This window comes from Geotrypetes seraphini, chromosome 5, assembly GCF_902459505.1.
Source record: "Geotrypetes seraphini chromosome 5, aGeoSer1.1, whole genome shotgun sequence".
Classification (NCBI taxonomy): domain Eukaryota; kingdom Metazoa; phylum Chordata; class Amphibia; order Gymnophiona; family Dermophiidae; genus Geotrypetes; species Geotrypetes seraphini.
In genome coordinates, this window is record NC_047088.1 from 98,559,148 (window position 1) to 98,579,387 (window position 20,240).

The 20,240-nt window shown below is 44.8% G+C and overlaps 1 protein-coding gene across 3 annotated transcripts in view; it reads left to right on the top strand.

Annotated features, from left to right (window-relative positions):
• Positions 1–20,240, top strand: part of INO80E (INO80 complex subunit E) — a 66,139-nt gene that overhangs the window by 5,721 nt on the left and 40,178 nt on the right. For all 3 annotated transcript variants that reach the window (XM_033945559.1, XM_033945557.1, XM_033945558.1), the window contains exons 4-6: positions 492–544; positions 1,213–1,288; positions 2,891–3,005. In XM_033945559.1, the coding sequence (XP_033801450.1) occupies positions 492–544; positions 1,213–1,288; positions 2,891–3,005 (244 nt within the window). The remainder of the gene's footprint in view (positions 1–491; positions 545–1,212; positions 1,289–2,890; positions 3,006–20,240) is intronic.

Genomic DNA, 20,240 nt, shown 5'->3' on the forward strand with positions numbered 1-20,240 from the left:
ATTCGGCTTACACCTTTTTCAGGTAGTAGAGGTTAAGTGACTTGCCCAAGGCCTAAAGGAACCGCAGTAGGATTTGAACTATGCTTCCCTCATTCTCAACCTGATGCTCTAATCAATAGGCTACTCCTATGTCTCTTGTCTATAAATTTTCTTTTCGCTTTTTCTGTATAAAATCTTTCAAAAATCACTTAAAACCTATTTCAGTGTGTAATACTAAAGTCTTAAACTGATTTAAAATTATTAGTAGCTGTAAATTCCTAGGTGTATCTGACTGTTCTTATTATTAAACCACACAAAGCTTTAAAATGTATGTGCGGTATAAAATAAATTTTCTATAATGTTTGTCAAAACACTGTCTCTCCCTGCATGTAGTATTCTAGCCATGTTCATCTCGTTTCTCTAACTCTGGCTTACTCCTTCTATTGTTTCTCATGGAGGGTTCAGAATAGCCCTAAACTAACTCATACCTGCTTGTTTCTTCTTTGTACCAGCTTTCTTCTGGATCGCCTCTTGCAGTATGAGGCCGTGGATGAAGGCTCCTCAGGTAAAAAAAAAAAAAAGATAGAATTAAAGGTGGCCCTTATTTCTTATCAGTAACAAATTTATTTATTTAACAATTTATATACCGCATAAAACTACACATTTGCTACATACATATTATCCTGTTCGCCCTTTAGTTGCTTAACATTTGAAACACAACAAAAAACAAACATAGTATTATTCTTTTTTGGGGAGGATGGGAAATCTGTCTCAAAACAAATACTAGCAAATCATAATATCAATACAGATATTATCCAATCATAATTTCCACAAAAAAATGCAGAAAGGCATTGCAATTACATTCAAGACAGAAATATTCTTAAAACAGATGAAATCCTAACTAGAGAAAGACACAGGGACAAATTTGTCCCTGTCGAAACTCAATTTCCCTATCCCCACGAGTTTTGTCACTATCCCTTCTCTGGCCCATTCCTGTAAGCTCTGCCTTAACTGTACAAGCCTCGAACACTTATGATTTTAAAGTGTTTGAGGTTTGTGCAGATGAGGACAGAACTTGCAGGAATGGGGCCGGGGAAAAATTTGTCCCTGTGTTATTCTCTAATCCTAACCCACAGTACAAAGCTAGAACCACGTCCATTTTAAACCATGTCATTCAAGAGTAGGGGCTATCTTTAGTGATATCAGGCTATAATTTCTAATTCTGTATTTCAGACTCTGATGCAACAGCTTCCTCTGAAAACAGTGATGGAGAGTGTCCTAAATTCCCAGATACTCCAACTCTGAAGCGGTAAGGAGACTTCATTCTATTGCTGTGTCTCCATTCTTATCCCAATTCTGTTGTTGATTTTGCTGTGTGTGACCTTGGGAGAGGGAGTTAGTTTTGGTTTGTTTACCTGCTTTATTAGTTTCCATCTTTACAGTTCTGTCCCCATATGGCATGCCTAAGTGGCTTTGGGGAACCCATTTGAGCACACCAGCTTTGCATCTTCACAGACTCAAAATGACAAATTATGTAAACCTGGGTCTCCTGTGCTACAGCCTGAACTACGGAGCTACTTTGAAGTCAAATTGCTTTTATCTCCTGTTACCTAATTGCCACTGAATATTGGGATAAATACACTGTTTAATCTCCTCTTTTTTATGATTTGTCCTTCCCCCAGCATTTCCTAATCTATTTCAACTTGTACTCTTGGCAGAATTCTGTGCAACTGCACAGCCCAGAATTTGCGCAGAATTCCTCACCTCTGCATGACAGGCAGAATTCTGCACATGCTATGCAGAGTTCAGTACAGGCATGAGCAGCAACAGTTCCACTCACTCCCTTTTCCCCTCTAGCACTAAGCTCTCATGGCAAGAAGAGGAAGAAGTGACCTGCACAGTGGGTCACGTCCTCCTCCTGTGTTGGCTTTGACCTAACTGTTTTTGTGAACCATGATCCCGTGGTTTACATAAACAGTCAGGTCTAAGTTGACACAGGAAGAGGAAGTGACCTATTGTACAGTGATCACTTCCTCCTTGCCATGGGAACTCAGCAGGGAAGAAGAGAGAGTGAGCAGAGTTATTGCTCTGGCTGAAAATGAGAAGGGACAAAAAAGAAAGAATGGGCAGAAAGATGCCTCCAATCTGAGAAAAAAGTCAAACACAAACTTTTTTTTTAATTTTTAAATGCAAAGTCAAGGGACCCAACAAGGCCAGTGTTTTGACAACAAAGTGCCTTCATCAGGGGTCTAATATACCACTCGACAAACAAGGGAAATCTGGTGTTGTATTCTGAACTCAATTAGATACCACAAATAAGAACTCCTGAAACACTCCTGTCTTAAGAAGCTAACAAGCAATGTGTAAAAAAAAAAAAAAGCCCTTTGTTGCCGAAACTTCTTCCTTTTTTCATCTGATTGGACTACCATTGTGATATTTTCTGAGTGTGTAATGGGAGATTGGGGGCAGAATAAAGGGGAGAATCATTTGCCGGTGGGGGGATCAAGGGCAGATTGTGCTATAGGTGGGTTGGGGGCAACAAGCTGAAGGCTTGATGGGGAGGAGAGGTGAAGGAAGGGAAGATAAGTTGATAGCTGGGATGGTGAGACAGAATGAGAAGTTAGGATATTGCATGCATGGAAATCCTTTAGGGGCAGACAGAATTATGGGTCATATTGGGATTTAGAGGGAGGCAGAACTGCATTTAGAGTGAGAGGGAACGGAGGAGTCTGGAGCTGAGAAAGGAAAAGGCAGGAAGGGATTTTAGGCCTTATGATGGGGAAATTCTATGCGAAACACTACAAATCAACTTTGCAGAATTTTAAAATATTTTGTGCAGAACTTTCAGATTTTTGCGCAGAATTCTGCCAAGAATAAACTTGATTGTATCTCATACTGTTCCTTTCTGCAGGAAGAGGAGTCCACAGCTGGGTGGGGCAACATCTCCCCCTTCTAACCTCTCTCTACAAACATCATCTGGTTTTCCTCTGCAGCCCTCTGGGGCTCAATCACCATACATTTCTTCTGTGAGTACTTTATTGACTTCCATATAAGCCTGTGGCTAAATTCAATGAATATATAAATATTTTTTCCTTTCCCATGTTGGCAAGATCATGGAACCTCACCCCTTGTCTTCTGAAAAGACAGAGAATGCAGTGGCCCATCAAAACAGCTTGGGTATTCTGTGCAAGTATTGAACACAGCCATTTAAAGCTACTTGGAAGGGTAGATAGTAAGGGGAAATAATCATATTGAGCCCTGGGAAAGGAACCTTAACCCCTTCCATCCCTGTATTCAACATGTTTGATTCAGATTCATGATGAAGGGAAAATAGCCAAGACATTATCTGTATATAGTTTTTATCTGGCCTCTTCAACTTAAAGTAAAGTAGAGCCTTATCGAATTCTGGCAAGAGCAGCATTTATATCTGCTCCTCAATATGGTTGACCTAACTTCGCAGTAAAGAAATACAGCCTTATTTCATGTTGGTGAAGAGACCTTACTTTATTCAAGAGACAACTTCCAGGATGTTGGTCCCACCATGACGATGAAGAGTCAGCCATATTGCTGTCAGAAATAGGTAGCATTTCTTTACAGTATCTAATACAGGGCTGCCTAAGTCCGGTCCTCGAGATCTACTGGCAGGCCAGGTTTTCATGATATCCACAATGAATATGCATGAGAGAGATTTGCCTGCACTGCCTTCTTGGTATGCAAATCTCTCTCATGCATGGTCATTGTGGATATCCTGAAAACCTGGCCTACCAGTAGATCTCGAGGACCGGACTTGGGCAGCCCTGATCTAACATATGTAACTTTGCTACTAGTAACCAACATTAGATGTTTTCTTTGCCCTAGAAGCTATCATGATGAATGGTTGCTTTGGCATTCTCTTTTATTCTCCTCAATAGTCTGGTTTCAAGGATGTTGTTCACTCTACAAGGTGAGTTAAGTGCTAGAACTTAAAGGTATCAAAGTGGCATCTAACTCCACCTGTCTTTGTTTGATCTGAGCAGGGTTGAGCTTTGGTTTTTGTTTTTCTTGCATGCCTAATTGAAGCTGCTGTGATGGGTTTGTGCTACAGTTACAGTGGTGTTTTATGGCTAATGAGAGCACACCTTGTTATTCTGGAATCTAGATAAAGATATTGGGACTGTCCTGAGCCAATTCTGCTCTGGAGGCATTTTCAAGAACATAAGATATGCTATGCTGAACTTGATTAGACAGAAGGAGAGCCCAACACTGACGGTGACTAATCCAGGTCACTAGAATGTATCCAGCAGATTATCAGGATATCTGTAATGAATACACATACAACTTATTTGCATGCATTAGATTTAGTGTATGCAGATTTGTCTCATGCATAGTTGTGACTGTCCTGGATACCAAATTGGAGAACCACTAGGCTCAGTGAGTGATTGCCTCATTCACTTACCAATTGACTTTTTCTCATGATTACAGACGGTACTTTGTTGGGTCAGGACTATGGGCAAAAGCTGATCCTGGGGAAACCCAATGTCGGTTTTTATTTATTGTATTGTTTGGGACAGGAGGCAAGAAGAGATAAGTTTCTTCTTCATTCAGAATGAGCATCCATTAGGCTTGCAGCATTGTGAGCTTTCATTTACAACTATCCAGGGTTTTCCTCCTATTTTATATTCTTGTACAATCCCACTTTATTCCAGGACCAATAGGCTATTTACCTCCTCCTCCTACCCGGGATCTGTAGAAATCCTCAAACATTTGAAGCTTTTAACCCCCTCCCACTCACACCTTACCACTGAACATGCTCCATTGAACTCCAGTCTAAATTCCTACAGGCCAGGCTGTCGGAGCTTATCTTTTCTGCTCGTGTTTTATTTTCTGGTTTTATCTGTAATTTCGGTTCTTTTCAGTTGCGGTTTCACCCTAGTGCTGTGGAGGTTCCCTGCGGGGGGTATCCTTGTGGCAGGAGATCACAGACTGTTGGAGAATGTCTGCTTCTGGGGGGTTCCCTGCTTAGCAGTAAGCCCCCTGGACAGCCTGCACATGTGATCTGGGCTACAGGACCTTTCCCTTGGGAGCTAGCTCACCCCAGGTTTGTCTACTAGTGGGTGTGGTGCAGGCTGGGTGGTTCCGTGGAGGCACGACCGGGATCAGAGCTAGACTGTATTCCTCCACCAGGCATCTGCACAGCTTCCATGGATGGCGGAGGTCTCCAGCTGTGGTGGTCAGGCCGGTGGGGCAGTCAGAAGACTTGAAGCCCAGATTTCCAGATCACTGAGGCAAAGGATCTCCCGGTAAGCTGTGTTCAGCTCTGCATTTAGTTTCTCTCATCACAGTGAGTGTAAATGTGCTGTTTCCTGTCAGCACATGGTTATGTGAGAGCAAGCTAACAGCTTGAATCAGATATTTTGGGGGGTGTTTATACAGGAGTTTTTAGCTGGTTTCCCTGCATGCCTTACGCCAAACCCCTAAAATCCTAAAATCTCTGTTTTTGAGCTTTTCCTGGGCTGTTTTGTGGTTTTCCTGGGCTATTTTTAGTCAAAACAGGGCCTCGGTGGCCTTTTTGAATTTTTCCAGATTTGATTTAAAGTTATTTTTCATACTTGCCAGCTTCATTTTTTAAAGAAAACACATAGATGACCTCCCCTGGGCAGGGATGGATTCATGCCTCATTTATGTTCTACGTATGTTCTACTTGGAAATTCTTTTTCACTGAAAGGGTGGTTGATCGCTGGAATAGTCTTCCACTGCAAGTGATTGAGGCCAGCAGCGTGCCTGATTTTAAGGCCAAATGGGATCGGCACATGGGATCTATTCACAGGGCAAAGGTAGGGGAGGGACATTAGGGTGGGCAGACTAGGTGGGCCTTGGCCCTTATCTGCCGTCTATTTCTATGTTTCTACATGTGCTGTGGACTGCGAGAGGGGGCGAGATTTACTCAAATGTGGTGCCTTTGACCTCCGGGGAGGATCTTCAAGCACCTTATGCCCCAACTCCTGCAAAATTGGCATCAGGGGGCCCTGAGGAGTGTGTTGGCGGTGAAGTATGGCTGCTTAGTTTACCTCATTGGAATGACTACAAGACGGCGTTGTATTTTCCAAAACAGGCAATATTTTTATTGTTAGTATAATGGCTTACAAATTTATAGCAGCGGAGACATAACAGAAAGAAATATATATTGTCAGTTCAGAATATGCAATGGAGAGTAACACTTACACTCATATGCCGAGCAGGGGGCTAGCACACCCTCCGGCATAAGCAGGTAAACCTCTCTGGCCCTACTTGTGGTGCATGTTTCTTTTATACAGATAAATTCTTGTTTTGTTTCAAAAGGCTCATCCCCGAACTCTGGTCATATGACTCCCTATCGATACAAAAAGAATGTATACCTAACTATTCCCCCCCCCCCAGTCCACATCTCTCTCACTTCCCCCCCCCCCCCACACGAGAGGGGCCCTAGCAGTCCAGAAACAGAGGGCACTTCGTGAACTTCTTTTGTCCATGTCTTGAATCCTTATCACCTTGCTGAGGCTGATTTGTTTGTTCTACAATACTGTATGTCTTCAGGATGGTGTCCTTGTAGACAGTCTTATGCAGCAAACTGAAACAAAGATGCAAGGGTGACATTCCAGCATCCTGGCCATGCCTGGATCCCATGGCTTGCTTCAGAGACAGGCACCAGGCCCCCACATCCCTACTCCCCCTTCATCCTTCAGGGGTTGTTACTTGTTATGGGTGTTTTATGGCTTCTCAGAGTGCCTTGCATATGTCATACGGCACTGATAACAGCTCAGTACAAATGAACAATGGTCACCGAACCTTGGAGAAGTATCCTCCTTAGGAAGACAAGAACTAGGCCAGCAGGAGTAGCATTTCAAAAGGATACATGCGTTCATAGATTAGCGAAGTACATGCTGTTCCATCTGGTTAGCTTGTAAAGAAAGGCTGCTTTAGACTGTGAGAAAATATGTGTTAAAATGGCTGTAGTGTCCAACATACACAAGGTAGTCCTCCACTAGGTAGTTCAGTATGTCCAGGTTATCCAACTCAGCGGTGTTTCAGTGAACCGCATATATCTTCCAAGCTTTCCAAATCTGTTGTGCAGAAGTTGGCTTCCACTGTGGAGGAGAGTTTTCTACCAGAATTTGTGAATATGCTTTTGCAGGCATACTTAGTTAAAAAGTCTCTCCCTGTTTCCAAGTTTATTTAATCTTGATATATCACTTTTAAGTACAAAGCGGTTTACAATTATACAGAGATTTAAAAAAAGATATTAAAAATATAAAAATGGGAGGAAACAAACTACAAGAACAGTACAGACAAAACATGCTACTTAAGGGAAGTGGGTAGAATATATTGCATAAAACTAAAAAGAAAGGGGAATGGGAAGAACGAAAGGGATAAAGGGAGTCTTTAATATATGGCCAATTGTCTGAGTCTTCATGAGCAGAAAGTCCTAGGAATAGATCTCATAAGCATCTTTAAAGAGAGAGGTTTTAAGGTTAGATTTAAAGTTGTTGAGGTTAGTTTCCTCTGGCTTCTGTACCAGTCACAGGGACTCCTGTTCTGCTGGCCAGGGTCTTTCCTCTTGATTTCCTGCGGGGGCTCCGGAGAGTAAGATCATGATTCCCGCAGTTGTGGTGGGCACTCTTGATTCCTCTGCTTTCGCCGGGTGGTACTGAGGCAACCTTAGATGTTGCGAATCTTGCGGATTGCCACGATCCCGGACCTTGTGGGGCCCGTGATTTGGGGAACGACCCCATAGTGCACAGATTTTTCAAGCCCGCACACCTTATGGGTTTAGCTCCTGAATCTCTGCAGAAATTGAAGTTCAATCGAATCAACTAGTTGCTGCTGAATGTTTTCTCATGAGTGACCAGAGGCCACAATCTGTCTTTATGTCTTCCCTCCTTGGCCCATGATAGGGCTTTTGTTGAGACGGATAGATGATCACGAGGGGCTGGTGATCCTTGTGCTCCCAATTTGGTCAAGGCAGCTATGGTATACCAACCTGGTTCGGCTCCAGCAGGATCGGGGGCTCCGGTTGCCTTGTCACTCTATCCTCCTCACGCAGGAGCCAAGAAAATAATTACTGCCATCTCCAGATCAGATCTTCGGTCCATCAAGTCCGGCGATCCGCACACGCGGAGGCCCAGCCAGGTGTACACCTGGCATAATTTTAGTCACCCATATCCCTCTATGCCTCTCGTAAGGAGATGTGCATAGAGTTTGCTTTTAAATCCTAGAACGGTGGATTCCGCAATAACCTCCTCTGGGAGAGCATTCCATGTGTCCACCACTTGTTGTGTGAAGCAGAACTTCCTGATATTTGTCCTGGACTTGTCCCCCCTTAGCTTAAGTCCATGTCCTCTTGTCCGTGCCACATTGGACATTGTAAATAATTTTTTTTCCTGCTCTTATTTTGATCAATTCCTTTCAGTATTTTGAAAGTCTCGATCATATCCCCTCGCAGTCTCCTTTTCTCAAGGGAGAACAATCCCAGTCTCCTTAAGTCATTCCTCATATTCCAAGTTCTCAATACCTTTTATTAGCTTCGTTGCTCGTCTCTGCACCCTCTCCAGCAGTTTTATATCCTTCTTTAGGTTGGGAGACCAATGTTGGACACAGTATTCCAAGTGTGGTCTGACCATTGCTCTATAAAGCGGCATTATAACTTTCTCCGATCTACTCGAGATTCCTTTCTTTATCATGCCTAACATTCTGTTTGCTTTCTTTGCCGCGCATTGTGCCGACGGTTTCAGGGTCCTATCTATCAGTACACCCAGGTCCTTTTCTTGTTCGCTCTTACCCAGAGTTGCACCTGACATTCTATACTCGTGTTCCTTGTTCTTTCTGCCTAAATGCATTACTTTGCACTTTTCCACATTAAACTTCATCTGCCATTTCTCCGCCCATTTCTCTAACTGACACAAGTCACTCTGGAGTTCCTCGCTATCCTTCTGCGATCTGATTGCCCGGCATAGCTTTGTCATCTGCAAACTTGATGATCTCACTTGATGTTCCTTCTTCTAGATCATTGATGAAAATATTAAATAACATGGGCCCAAGTACCGAGCCCTGGGGCACACTGCTAGTCACTTTCTCCCAGTCTGAGAACTTCCCATTTATGCCCACTCCTCTGCTTTCTGTTCTCCAGCCATTTGCCTATCCATCTTAGTATATCTCCCTCTATTTCATGGCTTTGTAGTTTCTGTTGAACGCTTTCTGGAAGTCCAAGTATATTATGTCCACCGGTTCTCCACTATCAATTTGTTTGTTCACAGTCTCAAAAAATTGAAGTAAACTCGTCAAACGTGATTTCCCTTTCCTGAAGCCATGTTGACTGGCTCTCATCAGGTTGTGTGTGTCTAGGTGCCGGACTAAGCTATCTTTGATCAGCGCCTCAACCATCTTTCCAGGGACAGACGTAAGACTCGCAGGTCTGTAGTTGCCCGGTTCTCCTCTTGATCCTTTTTTGAAAATTGGCGTGAAGTTCGCTATCTTCCAATTGTCCAATATCTGTCCAGTTCTAATTGACAGGTTGACAAGTTTTTGTAAAAGTTCTCCGATTTCAACCTTCAGTTCTTTTAAGACTCTCGGGTGAATTCCATCAGGTCCAGGGGATTTGTCGCTTTTAAGATTGTCGATCTGGTAGTATATCTAGTCCAAGTCCACTTCTACTGTGGTGAGGCTGTCCTCTATTACTCCTTTGAACACTTTCACTTTCACTGTATTATTGCGGTGTCCTCCTTCGTAAAGACGGACGCAAAGAAGGAATTTAGTCTGTCTGCAATTTGTTTGTCTTCCTTGATGTACCCTTTTCTTCCCTGGTCATCCAGCGGTCCCACCGCCTCTTTTGCAGGTTTTTTTCCTTTTACATATCTAAAGAAGGGCTTGAAATTTTTGACCTCTTGCGCTATTTTCTCCTCATAGTCCTTTTTGGCATCCCTCACCGCCTTGTGACATTTCTTCTGATCATCTTTGTGTTTGTTCCAAGCTTCGGTTGTTTTTGTGCTTTTCCATTTTTTAAAGGAGTCCTTCTTTTCTTTAATGGATTCCTTTTGTTCCAGGAAGCAGTCTCCTAGCGCTTCCAGGAACTTGGCCTCCTTGCCGCAGTTCGAGGTTCCCAGGTTCCAGTCTAACCCCGGGAAATTGAAGTCTCCCATGATTATTACATTACCTGTCTTCCATCTAATTTCCTCTATCATTTCCGAGTCTGTCTTCTCCGTCTGTCTTGGGGGTCGATAGTAAAAGCCAATTTTTGTGTCAGCACCATTATGTCTAGGAATCTTGATCCAGAGGGACTCCAGCTTCTCTGTCCTTTCCGCCGTAGCCTCTCTAACAGTTTCTACTCCATCCTGAACATATAGGGCAATACCTCCACCTTTCTGCCCTACTCTATCTCTTCTGTATAGTTTGTATCCCTGTAGTACTGTGTCCCATTTGTTTTCATCATTCCACCATGTTTCTGTTATGCCAATGATTTCCAGTTCATCGTGTCTTGCTATTGTCTCTAATTCTCCCATTTTGTTTCTCAGACTTCTAGCATTCGTATACATATATTTGAGTTCCCTTTGTGTTACCTTCTTGGACTTTCTAAGCTTAGCAGTCTCTACTGTTTCTTTCACAGTATCCTTTTCTGCTCCTGCATTGTCTCCCTTATTTGCTTTGTGGTTGTCCCCTCCCGTGTCTAAGTAGTTGTCCATAGTTCTTTCTTTGGGGCATCCTGTTGCCCGGGCCATCGACTGGTGGTCAACTGTCGGCTTACTCCTGTCCTTTAGTTTAAAGCCTTCTCGATGGCCCTCTTCATGTTGCCTGCCAATACTCTTGCTCCTTCCTTGTTGAGGTGTAGTCCATCCTTTCTGTAGTACTTGCTTTTTCCCCAGAACGCCGTCCAGTTGCGCACAAAGTCAAAGCCTTCCTCTTCGCACCATCGTCTCATCCAGGCGTTGATCGCTTGCAATTCCCCTTGTCTCATTCCATCCGCTCTTGGTATCGGGAGGATCTCGGAGAAAGCCACCTTCGCTTCGCTGATCTTCAGTTTTCTTCCGAGTGAGCGGAGCTGGCCCTTCATCTCTTCCCTGTCATACTTCCGTCTGCTCACATCGTTGGTTCCCACGTGGATAAGCACAGCAGTGTCCTCTCCCCCTGCGCTGTCTATGATCCTGGAGATCCTGTTGGCCACATCCTTCACTCTTGCTCCAGGCAGGCAGGTGACGATTCTATCCTCTCTCCCTCCTGCGGTGTGGCTGTCCACATGACGTATAATGGAGTCTCCTACGATGATCCCCATCTTCTTTATTCGGAGGTTCCTTGGAGGTCGTAAATCCACGTCCAATGTGTAGAGCCAATCTTCTTCCTCCTGCGATACGCTTGAAGTTGTTTTCGGGGACGTCTTCATGCGTTCTCTCTCTTTCTCCTGGTGTGAGGTCGTCCCCTATCTCAGCTTCAGTCTCTTCTGAATTTGTAGGGGTGTCTTCTCTCCTCTCGTCCAGGCCATCTTCCTGGGTTGCTCGGGTACAGCTCTCCAGCCCTGGGATCTCCACATGCTGCTGGTGAGCTTCCTCAATGAATCTTTCTAGCTCCTTACATCTTTGTTTGCACTGAACTCCACTAGAAACGTCTCCTATTCGCAGATTCTATCTTCAAAGGTGAGGAGTTCTTTTAGTTCCATCACTGTCTCCTCTAGTAGCTGGACTTGCCGTTTCAAGCTATCCAGCTCTATGCACCAACTGCAAATGTATGCCCGAATCCCCGAAGGGAAGTAGTCATACCTATTGCAGCCGGTACAGAAGACTGGAAAGCTCATCTTCTGACTTCCTTGGGCTTCCATTTCTTGCTTCCCTTCTGAGCTGTCTGAGTGATTTGTTGTGAACCTCCAGTCCTCTCTGTCGACTGGATGATTTCTGACTTCCTGTCTGCTGTCTTCCTGTTTGTTGTGAGCCTACTGGTGTTGCTGTGTTGGTACCTGTGAGTGCTTCTTCCCCTTCTAGGTGTGTAGTATGTGAGAATGTGTGCTCTGCTGTGTAGCTAGTTAAAACTAGGACTTGTAGCTTTTGTTCTAAGTCGCTCTGCTGGGCAACCGAGTTTCCCGGCCCCTTCTGTGTTTTCTTCTGTGCTTGCTACTTGCTACTTCCCTATTAGCTGCTTGCTATTTCCCTATTAGTAGTTTGACCAGTGTTGACTAATGTTGTCGTGTTCTGTGTTGGTTAGTGCTGGTGTCCGCTGTGTCCTCCTTCTGCTCTCATTTAGTGGCATGTGGTTGTATGTTCTCTGTACCCGCTGTGTATGCCTGGTTGTGTGTTGTACCTGCTTTGTCCTCTGCGCCTGCTGTGGTCTCCTTCTGCGCCTGCTGTGGTCCCCTTCTTACACTCCTTTAAAGTGGCTTGTCCCTTCTCAAGGCCCGTCACAAAGGCCTCTCCCCTTTTAAGGGGGAACTTCGATGTCTGATGTCAGGGGTGACTGGAGCTAACTTGCCGATTCCCCTAGTCTCCTGCCTCTTCTCTTCCCAAGCTCTGAATTGCCTCCCTTTCCTTTTGCCTTCTAATTTCTCCCTCTGCTGCTCTCTCCTGCTTGCCTTGCCAAGCTTCAATGTGCTCCTCTCGTTGGCCCCTCCCCTTTTAAGGGGGGAGCTTCGATGTCTGATGTCAGGGGTGGGCGGAGCTAACTCTCGCCGATTCCCCCTAGTCTCCTGCCTCTTCTCTTCCCTTCTCTCCCCTTCTCAGGCTCTAAATTGCCTCTTTCCTTTTGCCTTCTAACTTCTCCCTCTGTGCTGCTCTCTCCTGCTTGCCTTGCCTTCAATCACATTACAGGGTCTGGACTACTTTGGTCTTGGCATGGCTCTTGAGCATACAGCCTTGACAAGCCAGGGCTATTCTTCGGCTCTGATTGCCAAGTCGCTTCAAAATAAATGGAAGTCCTTAGTGGCGGCCTATTCGAAGGCTTGGTGGTGCTAGCCAGCATGGTGTGCACTTCGACAGGAGGACCCTTCTCTTCCTTCGATTCTTCAGATCCTGAAGTTTCTGTAGAATGGCTTAAAGAAGGACTTTGCAGTGGCTTCACTCTGGGTTCTGTTTGCAGGTCTTTTGTGCATGGGACCTCTTGCATTGAGGGACTCATTGGCTATTCATATCTGGATATGGTTTGTTTTATGCAGGGTATGGTTCAGCTGCGGCCTCCTTTGCACCTTCCTGCACCTTCTAGTTTACACTTCCTTTGCACCTTCTAGTTCTGCGCTGTCTGACTTGTTCGCCATATGAGCCTTTGGAGCAGGGGGTCTTTTGATGGATCTCACAGTTAAGATGGTCTTCCTTGTGGTTATCACTTCAGCCCGGAGAGATTCGGATCTTCAGGCTCTTTCCTGCAGCGATCCCTTCCTGCATATTGTGATTTCCACAGTGATGCTAAGTACTGTTCCTTCCTTTCTTCTGAAAGAGGTTCCCGCTTTCCATGTAAATCAGGAAATCCAGCTTCCTGCGCTTGCTTCCTCTGGTTCGAAGGACCAGGACCGGGTGCTGCAGTCCATAGACATATGCAGGCTTTTGTTACGGTATTTGGAAGTTCCCAACAAGTTTAGAGTCTCTGACAACCTGTTTGTTTTGGTGGGGCCTACCCGCAAAGGTGGGCCTGTCTCAAAGGCTACCATTTTCAGGTGAATTGTTCGGTCATTTCAGCGGTTTACCTGACAGCTGGGAAGAAGCCCCTCCTAGGGGTGTGGACTCATTCAACCAAAGGAAGGTTGTCAGCTGTGGCTCTGGATGAGATTTTTGTAAGGCTGCTACATGATCCTCCTTGCACACCTGCCCAAGTTTTACAGGATCAATGTGGTGGCCAAATAGGATGCCACTTTTGGTGCCTCTGTGTATGTTGGCAGCAGGTTCATCAGTCCCACCCTGACTTTTCAGGACTGCTTTGTTACATCCCACTTGTCCCGGAATAAAATGGGATTGTACAAGAACTAAAGATTAGGTTCTTACCTTTGCTAATCTTCTTTCTTGTAAATCCTCACTTTATTCCAAGAAACTGCCCTATATCTTTCTGATTTCCTACCTTACAAGTACTGGTAAGCTGGATTTCTCTTTCTAATCAGCCTTTATAAGACTGTCATCTGACTGGGTTTAGCACTATATTTTAGGGGGTTCCATAATTCAGGTGCCCCTGCAAGCTGTGTCTTCCCTTAGCACTGTTTTGTCGTTGATTTTCCCTGTTGTATAACCTGTTACAGTAAAACCTTGGTTTGCGAGCATAATTCGTTTTGAAAATATGCTTGTAATCCAAAACACTCATATATCAAAGCAAATTTCTCCATAAGAAATAATGGAAACTCCACAATACAAAATACTGTATGTACTCGTATTGCAAGACCTTGCTTGTTTAGAACAGTAACTACACTCCTGCAGTGTCAGAGAGAGAGAGAGAGAGAGGGAGAAGAACCATTGGCTCAGTTGTGATGATGTGATGTGTGTATACTGTATGTACTTATATTGCAAGACCTTTCTTGTATATCTAGTTTAAAATTTAATAAAATGTTTTGCTTGTCTTGCAAAACACTTGCATACCAAATTACTTGCAATCCAAGGTTTTACTGTATTTTGTTTTGCATTGTTGCATTTGTTTATATGAGCAGAATTGATTTGCTTGTTGGGAGTTCCCTGTTCCTCTTTCTCTCTCTCTCTCTTGTTCTTGTCCTCTACAGGTGTTCCTGGCTGCTTAAAGACTGACTGGAGTTCAATGGAGCATACTCAGTGGTAAGGTGTGAGAGGGAGGGAGTAAAACCTTCAAATTTCTGAGGCTTCCTATAGGTTCCTGGCGGGAAGAGGTAAACAACCCACTGGTCCTGGAATAAAGTGAGGATTTACAAGAAAGAAGATTAACAAAGGTAAGAACTTAATCTTTCGTTTCCTTCCCACTTTACTTTATCCACTACAAAAATTGCATTGGCGACCTTTTAAATCTTGAGTAATGTTAAGTGTTGGTATTGATTTTTCAAGTAATTCACCAAGGGATACCATGGTATCTTTCACATGCTAAGACATTGCATCAGCCCTGTCAAGCCTTAAGATTGGAGAGCATGATGTACTTATCTGTTTATAAACATGCTAGTACCAGAGCTACGGCTATTTCGAAGGCAGGGGTAAAGATTTGGAATAATATACAGAGTTAAAAAAAATATTAAAAGCATCTCTTCTTTTTATAGAAATTTTTAAGTGGTTAAGAAAAGTGACTGAAGGAATGAAGTGAATAATGAATCTGTTATCTGTATATTGTTTTGTTTTATACTGGGTTTTTTTGTGTTTTTACATTATAATTATGTTTGTTTTGTAATCTGCTTAGATATAAGTGGGATATAAGGTTTTTTAAATAAATAAATATTTGGAGCCACAGTCCTTGACAGGGGACCACACACCAAGATTTGCTCTGGAATCAGACTAATCTGAGCCTAAGTCCAAACTAAGTATCACCATTGCACATTGACTGAGATTCCCTTCCCACCTAGTATCTGCAGCATCTCCAGCCCTAACTGGCCTAGAAAACAGAAGGTCTGGCACAGGCCAAATTGAGATGGTGATATCAAAGCTTTCTTTTTATCCCCCTATTGCACATGGATCCTTGGGGGTCTGAGATCTCAGCCTGGCCTTGGCCCAACTGGCAGCCCAAAGATTGCAGTGTCCTGGACTGAGGATATACTGTACTTGTTTGAGACAACGGTCTTCTCCACTACCCAGCTGCATTGAGAGCTGAAGCAGGCTATAGCACAGCATAGCACAGTGAATAGTACAGGCTACTACAGCCTATGGGGAAATCAGGTGTGGGCAGATTGCAGTTTTGGTGGTTTCTGTACTGATTTTTTTTTTTTGGTGGGAAGTATTCTCCTTTGACAATCTGAGAAAGCCACAAGTTGCAGTGGGAGCTGATTTTGGCCAGTATTCATTAGTTTGTTTCCACCTATCATCTTTCTGGCAGGCAGGGGACATTTAAATAGCAGTTAATGTTATGAGACTGGGAAGTATACTAGAGTCTTCAATTTTAGTTTCACATTAGTCATTTGATACATCACCCAGTAGAACTATCTAAGCAGTTTAACAATTGTAAAACCATAGAAAAAAATATAACATATAATGTACATTTACTGAAAAGGACAGTTAAGGAAATGGTAATGGGATTTGATATACAAGCAGTCCCTGGGTTAAGAACAAGTTCCGTTTTTTTAAACCGTTCTTAAGTTGAATTTATATGTCATTCGGATCCTGTACAGTCCAGTCTATAAAAGCATTAAAGAACATTAAACATTAAAGAAACAGTCCTCAAAATAAAGTACTGTAGTTTAAATAGAAATAAAAGATAGGAGGTTTACACTTAGTTTCGCTCTTCATCTATCCCACTGTTCCCTCTCCACCACAAAATCCAACATTTCTCCCTCGCATCTGTTCCTCACCCCTCTCCCACCACCATGTCCAATATTTCTCTCTCCTTCCCTATGCCCAACAATTCTTTCTTCATTTCTCCATGTGCACCATCTCTTTCCCTCTCACTCAGACACCGATGCCCAGCAATTCTTCCTTTTCTATTCCCCCACCTCAGCATCTCTTTCCCTCCCTCCCTCCCATTCTTCCATCCTATGTCCCAAGTTCATGCTCCCTCCCTCCTTCATTCCCTCCTTTGTCTGAAGTTATTGCTCCCTCCCTTCCTTCTGTTTCCCAACGCGGCCCTGCCTCTCCCTTCCTGTGCAAACATGACCCTTCTTCCTCTCTTCTGTGTCCCAATCACCCCTCGTCATCTTTCCCTCCGTTAAGTGTCCCAAATTCATGTCTCTCATGAATGTTTACCTCCTCTGGCCAATTCTCTCCTCCCAGTCACTCTTCTCAAAGTTGCAGCTGCTGGTTCCTGCACATGGGTGACCCGGAAGCCCCACCCCTTTAATGCCGCCAACTGTTCCTCCTTGGGCGGCTCTTTTGAAGGGTCAGGAATAATGGCTTCTTCATTCCTGCATGGCGTGGGGGAAGTAAAACCTGCTCCATTGTCCCTCCACAATGCACCGACTAGCAGATCTTCGGCTTTGAGTGGCCCTTCGAGTTGACCAATAGGACCTAGGACCAGAGACTAAACAGACTGTCCTGCAACTCTAGAACCCGCTTCCAACACCACTGAAACCTAGCCTTTCCCATATCATCACTCAAGAACTAACCACCATTCAAGGCCATCATGCTGACCTTTCCACTGCTCTACCTCACATGGTGTGGAGGAATGGGATGGGTTACAAAAATCCCAGTCCATTACACCCTCAACAGACCTAACACTTACACCTATCCTGGCCTTTCACCAACACTCAGCTCCCTAACTCACTACCCAGATCACAGCGCAAACATAACTCAGTTCACACACAACCATCTAAACAGAGCCTCCCACAGCAAATCAAAAAAAGCCAAAATCTTATCCACTCTTCAACGCGCATCAGATTACCAGGCTGCCAACTAACTCCCTATAACATGCACATACACCAACATAAGATCTGTCAGGAACAAAGCCAACCTCATCAGGGACTGGATCATGGAGGAAAACTTAGGCTCTCTATTCCTAACAGAAACGTGGCTGCCTTCACCAGAAGACCCACTGTCACATCGCAAGCCCTGCCTAGTTTGCAGGTAGCCTGCATGGTGCCTTTTCTGAGGCCTTGGCGTAGCTTCCCTAGAAGAGGGAAGACTCTCTTCAAGTAGGAATAACTCATGCACTGTTTTTACCCAGTCAGAATGCCGTTTATAGAAACATGGAAACGCAGCCTAGTGTAGTACTTTTAAACAAAATCAGATTTTTATTGTTAGTTTGTCACACAAGCCGGTATTGGACTTTCCAAACAGAAACAGTCCTCCATAGAACATAAGTAATTGTTGCAGTTCAACAAAAAAAGAATGAAAACAATTTTTCTGTATAAAGTTACTATTTTCCCAAAGTTCAAAATGCACACACTTTCCCTCCTGGTCTGAACAATACTTGCTCCAGTATGGTCCTTCAGGTAAGAGTATTTTATGGAAGTTATTACCTCATAACTTCCCTTCAACATGTAATAGTTTGCAGGCAATAGAAATTAGCTCAGTTCTTCCTTTAAGCAGGGACAGAGAACAAAACTTAAGCCCCAGCTTCAGAGCCCGGAAGTTCCGTGACACTGCTCTCTTAACAAATAAACCAGCAGGGAGATTTAAGATTAGCCTTCAATTTTTAGCTAGGCCTCCTCTTTGAGCTCCATTCTGACGGAGGAACTCTTATCTCTATCCTGCTTCTTAATTAGCGTCAGCTGCACACCGTTCCTTCCGTGTAAGAAACAAAAAGTACTCCTAGTAAGGTACGGCTTCTCTGATTTAGTAAACAGAACTTACTGCATTAAGTGCTGGTATCCATACCTTCTAAACCAGCAGATATTTCCTCAAAAAGGTTAGAGGTGTCCATAAAATCCTCTATGGCAACAGGCACGGGGTCTGGGCTCAAGCCTGGCAAGTCCTCAGTCATTTCTACATCATGGCTACTGCCTGTGTGAGGGGCATGACTCCTCCCTTCCACCTCCAGCTTGGCTTCTGATTTTTCCTCAGGTCTGTTCTAGAGAGCTGCACGGGAACAGGGACGATGGGAATCCCGCAGGGATCCCGCAGGTTCCCCCTTCAGGTCACGGGGATCCCGTGGGGATGCCCCCTAGGGTCGCAGGGATCCCGTGGGGACGCCTCCGAGGGTCTCGGGGTTCCTGCGGGGCTGGATGTACTCAGCCGCGAGGCTCGTCTCCCTACCTGCCCTGCCGCAGCACACAGCCGAATGGAAGTCTTCCCAATGTCAGCGCTGACGTTGGAGGGAGGGCTTAAGCAAAGCCCTCCCTCCCTCCGACGTCGGCGCTGACATCGGGAAGACTTCCGGTTGGCTGTGTGCTGCGGTAGGGCAGGTAGGGAAAAGGCAGTGGCGTACCAAGGGGGAGGGCGGGGAGGGCGGTCCGCCCCGGGTGCAGCACAGCCAGCCAGGTCCCCTTACCTTTGTGGCGCTTCCCCCGATCAACCGACAACAGGCCCGGTCCGACAAACCTCCCTGCCCTGTAGATGTGAATCTAAATTACTTTCTTATAGCAGCTTCAATACTCCAGCTGCTGTAAGAAGGTAATTTAGATTTGTGGCTACAGGGCAGGGAGGTTTGTCGGACCGGGCCTGTTCTATTGTCAGTCGGGCGGAGAAGCGCCACAAAGGTAAGGGGCAGGGAGGGAGAAAGGGAGGAAAGGTGGAGTGGAGAGGAAAAGACGCTTAAGGTAAAACTGAGGGGGGAGAAGGACACTGAAAGCACTGGGGAAGACAAAGGGTGGAGAAGGACGCTGAAAGGACATGGGGAAGATGGGGGGGAGAAGAACGCTGAAAGGACATGGGGAAGACGGGGGGGAGAAGAACGCTGAAAGGACATGGGGAAGATGGGGGGGGAGAAGGACGCTGAAAGCACATGGGGAAGACAAAGGGGTGGAGAAGGATGGTGAAAGCACATGGGAGGGGGGGAGAAGGACATTGAAAGCACATGGGGAAGACAGAGGGGGGAGAAGGACGCTGACAGGACATGGGGAAGATGGGGGGGTAGAAGGACGCTGAAAGGAAATGGGGAAGAGAGAGTGGGGAGAAGACACTGGCAGGGAAGAAGACAGAGATGCCAGACTATGGGGGAGTGGAGGGAAGAAGATGGGTGCCAGACCAATTTGGAAGGGGGGAGAAAGGGAGAGGCACAGTAACAGAGCAAATGGAAGACGCAGAGAGAAGAGAGACAGTGGATGGAAGGAATTTGAATGAGAACATGAGGAAAGCAGAAACCAGGCAACAAAGGTAGGAAAAAAATTCTATTTCTTTTTTTTTTTTTTTTTTTGCTTTAGGATAAAGTAGTATATTAGTTGGGTTGATAAATATTTATAAACATTAGAAACCCCTTTACAAAGTATGTATTCTTCCCAATTAATATTTCCAAATTAATAAAGTTTTTTGCTTATTTGTAAATGGGTTTCTACCAGAGCCTTTAATTAAGTAGCATAATTAAATGAAATGACTACTTCTGTAGTTTATAGGGACGGGTGGGGACAGAAGGGATTCCTCGCGGGGACGGGTGGGACTTTGGCAGGGACGGGTGGGATTTCTGTCCCTGCGCCACTCTCTAGTCTGTTCTCCTGCTGTCTGTCTTGCCAGTTCTCCCTCCCCTTTGCTCTCAGAGCACTGAGCTTAAATGGACCCAACCACCGCCCTTCTCTCCTGGAAAATAAGCTTGGCTCCAGCTCA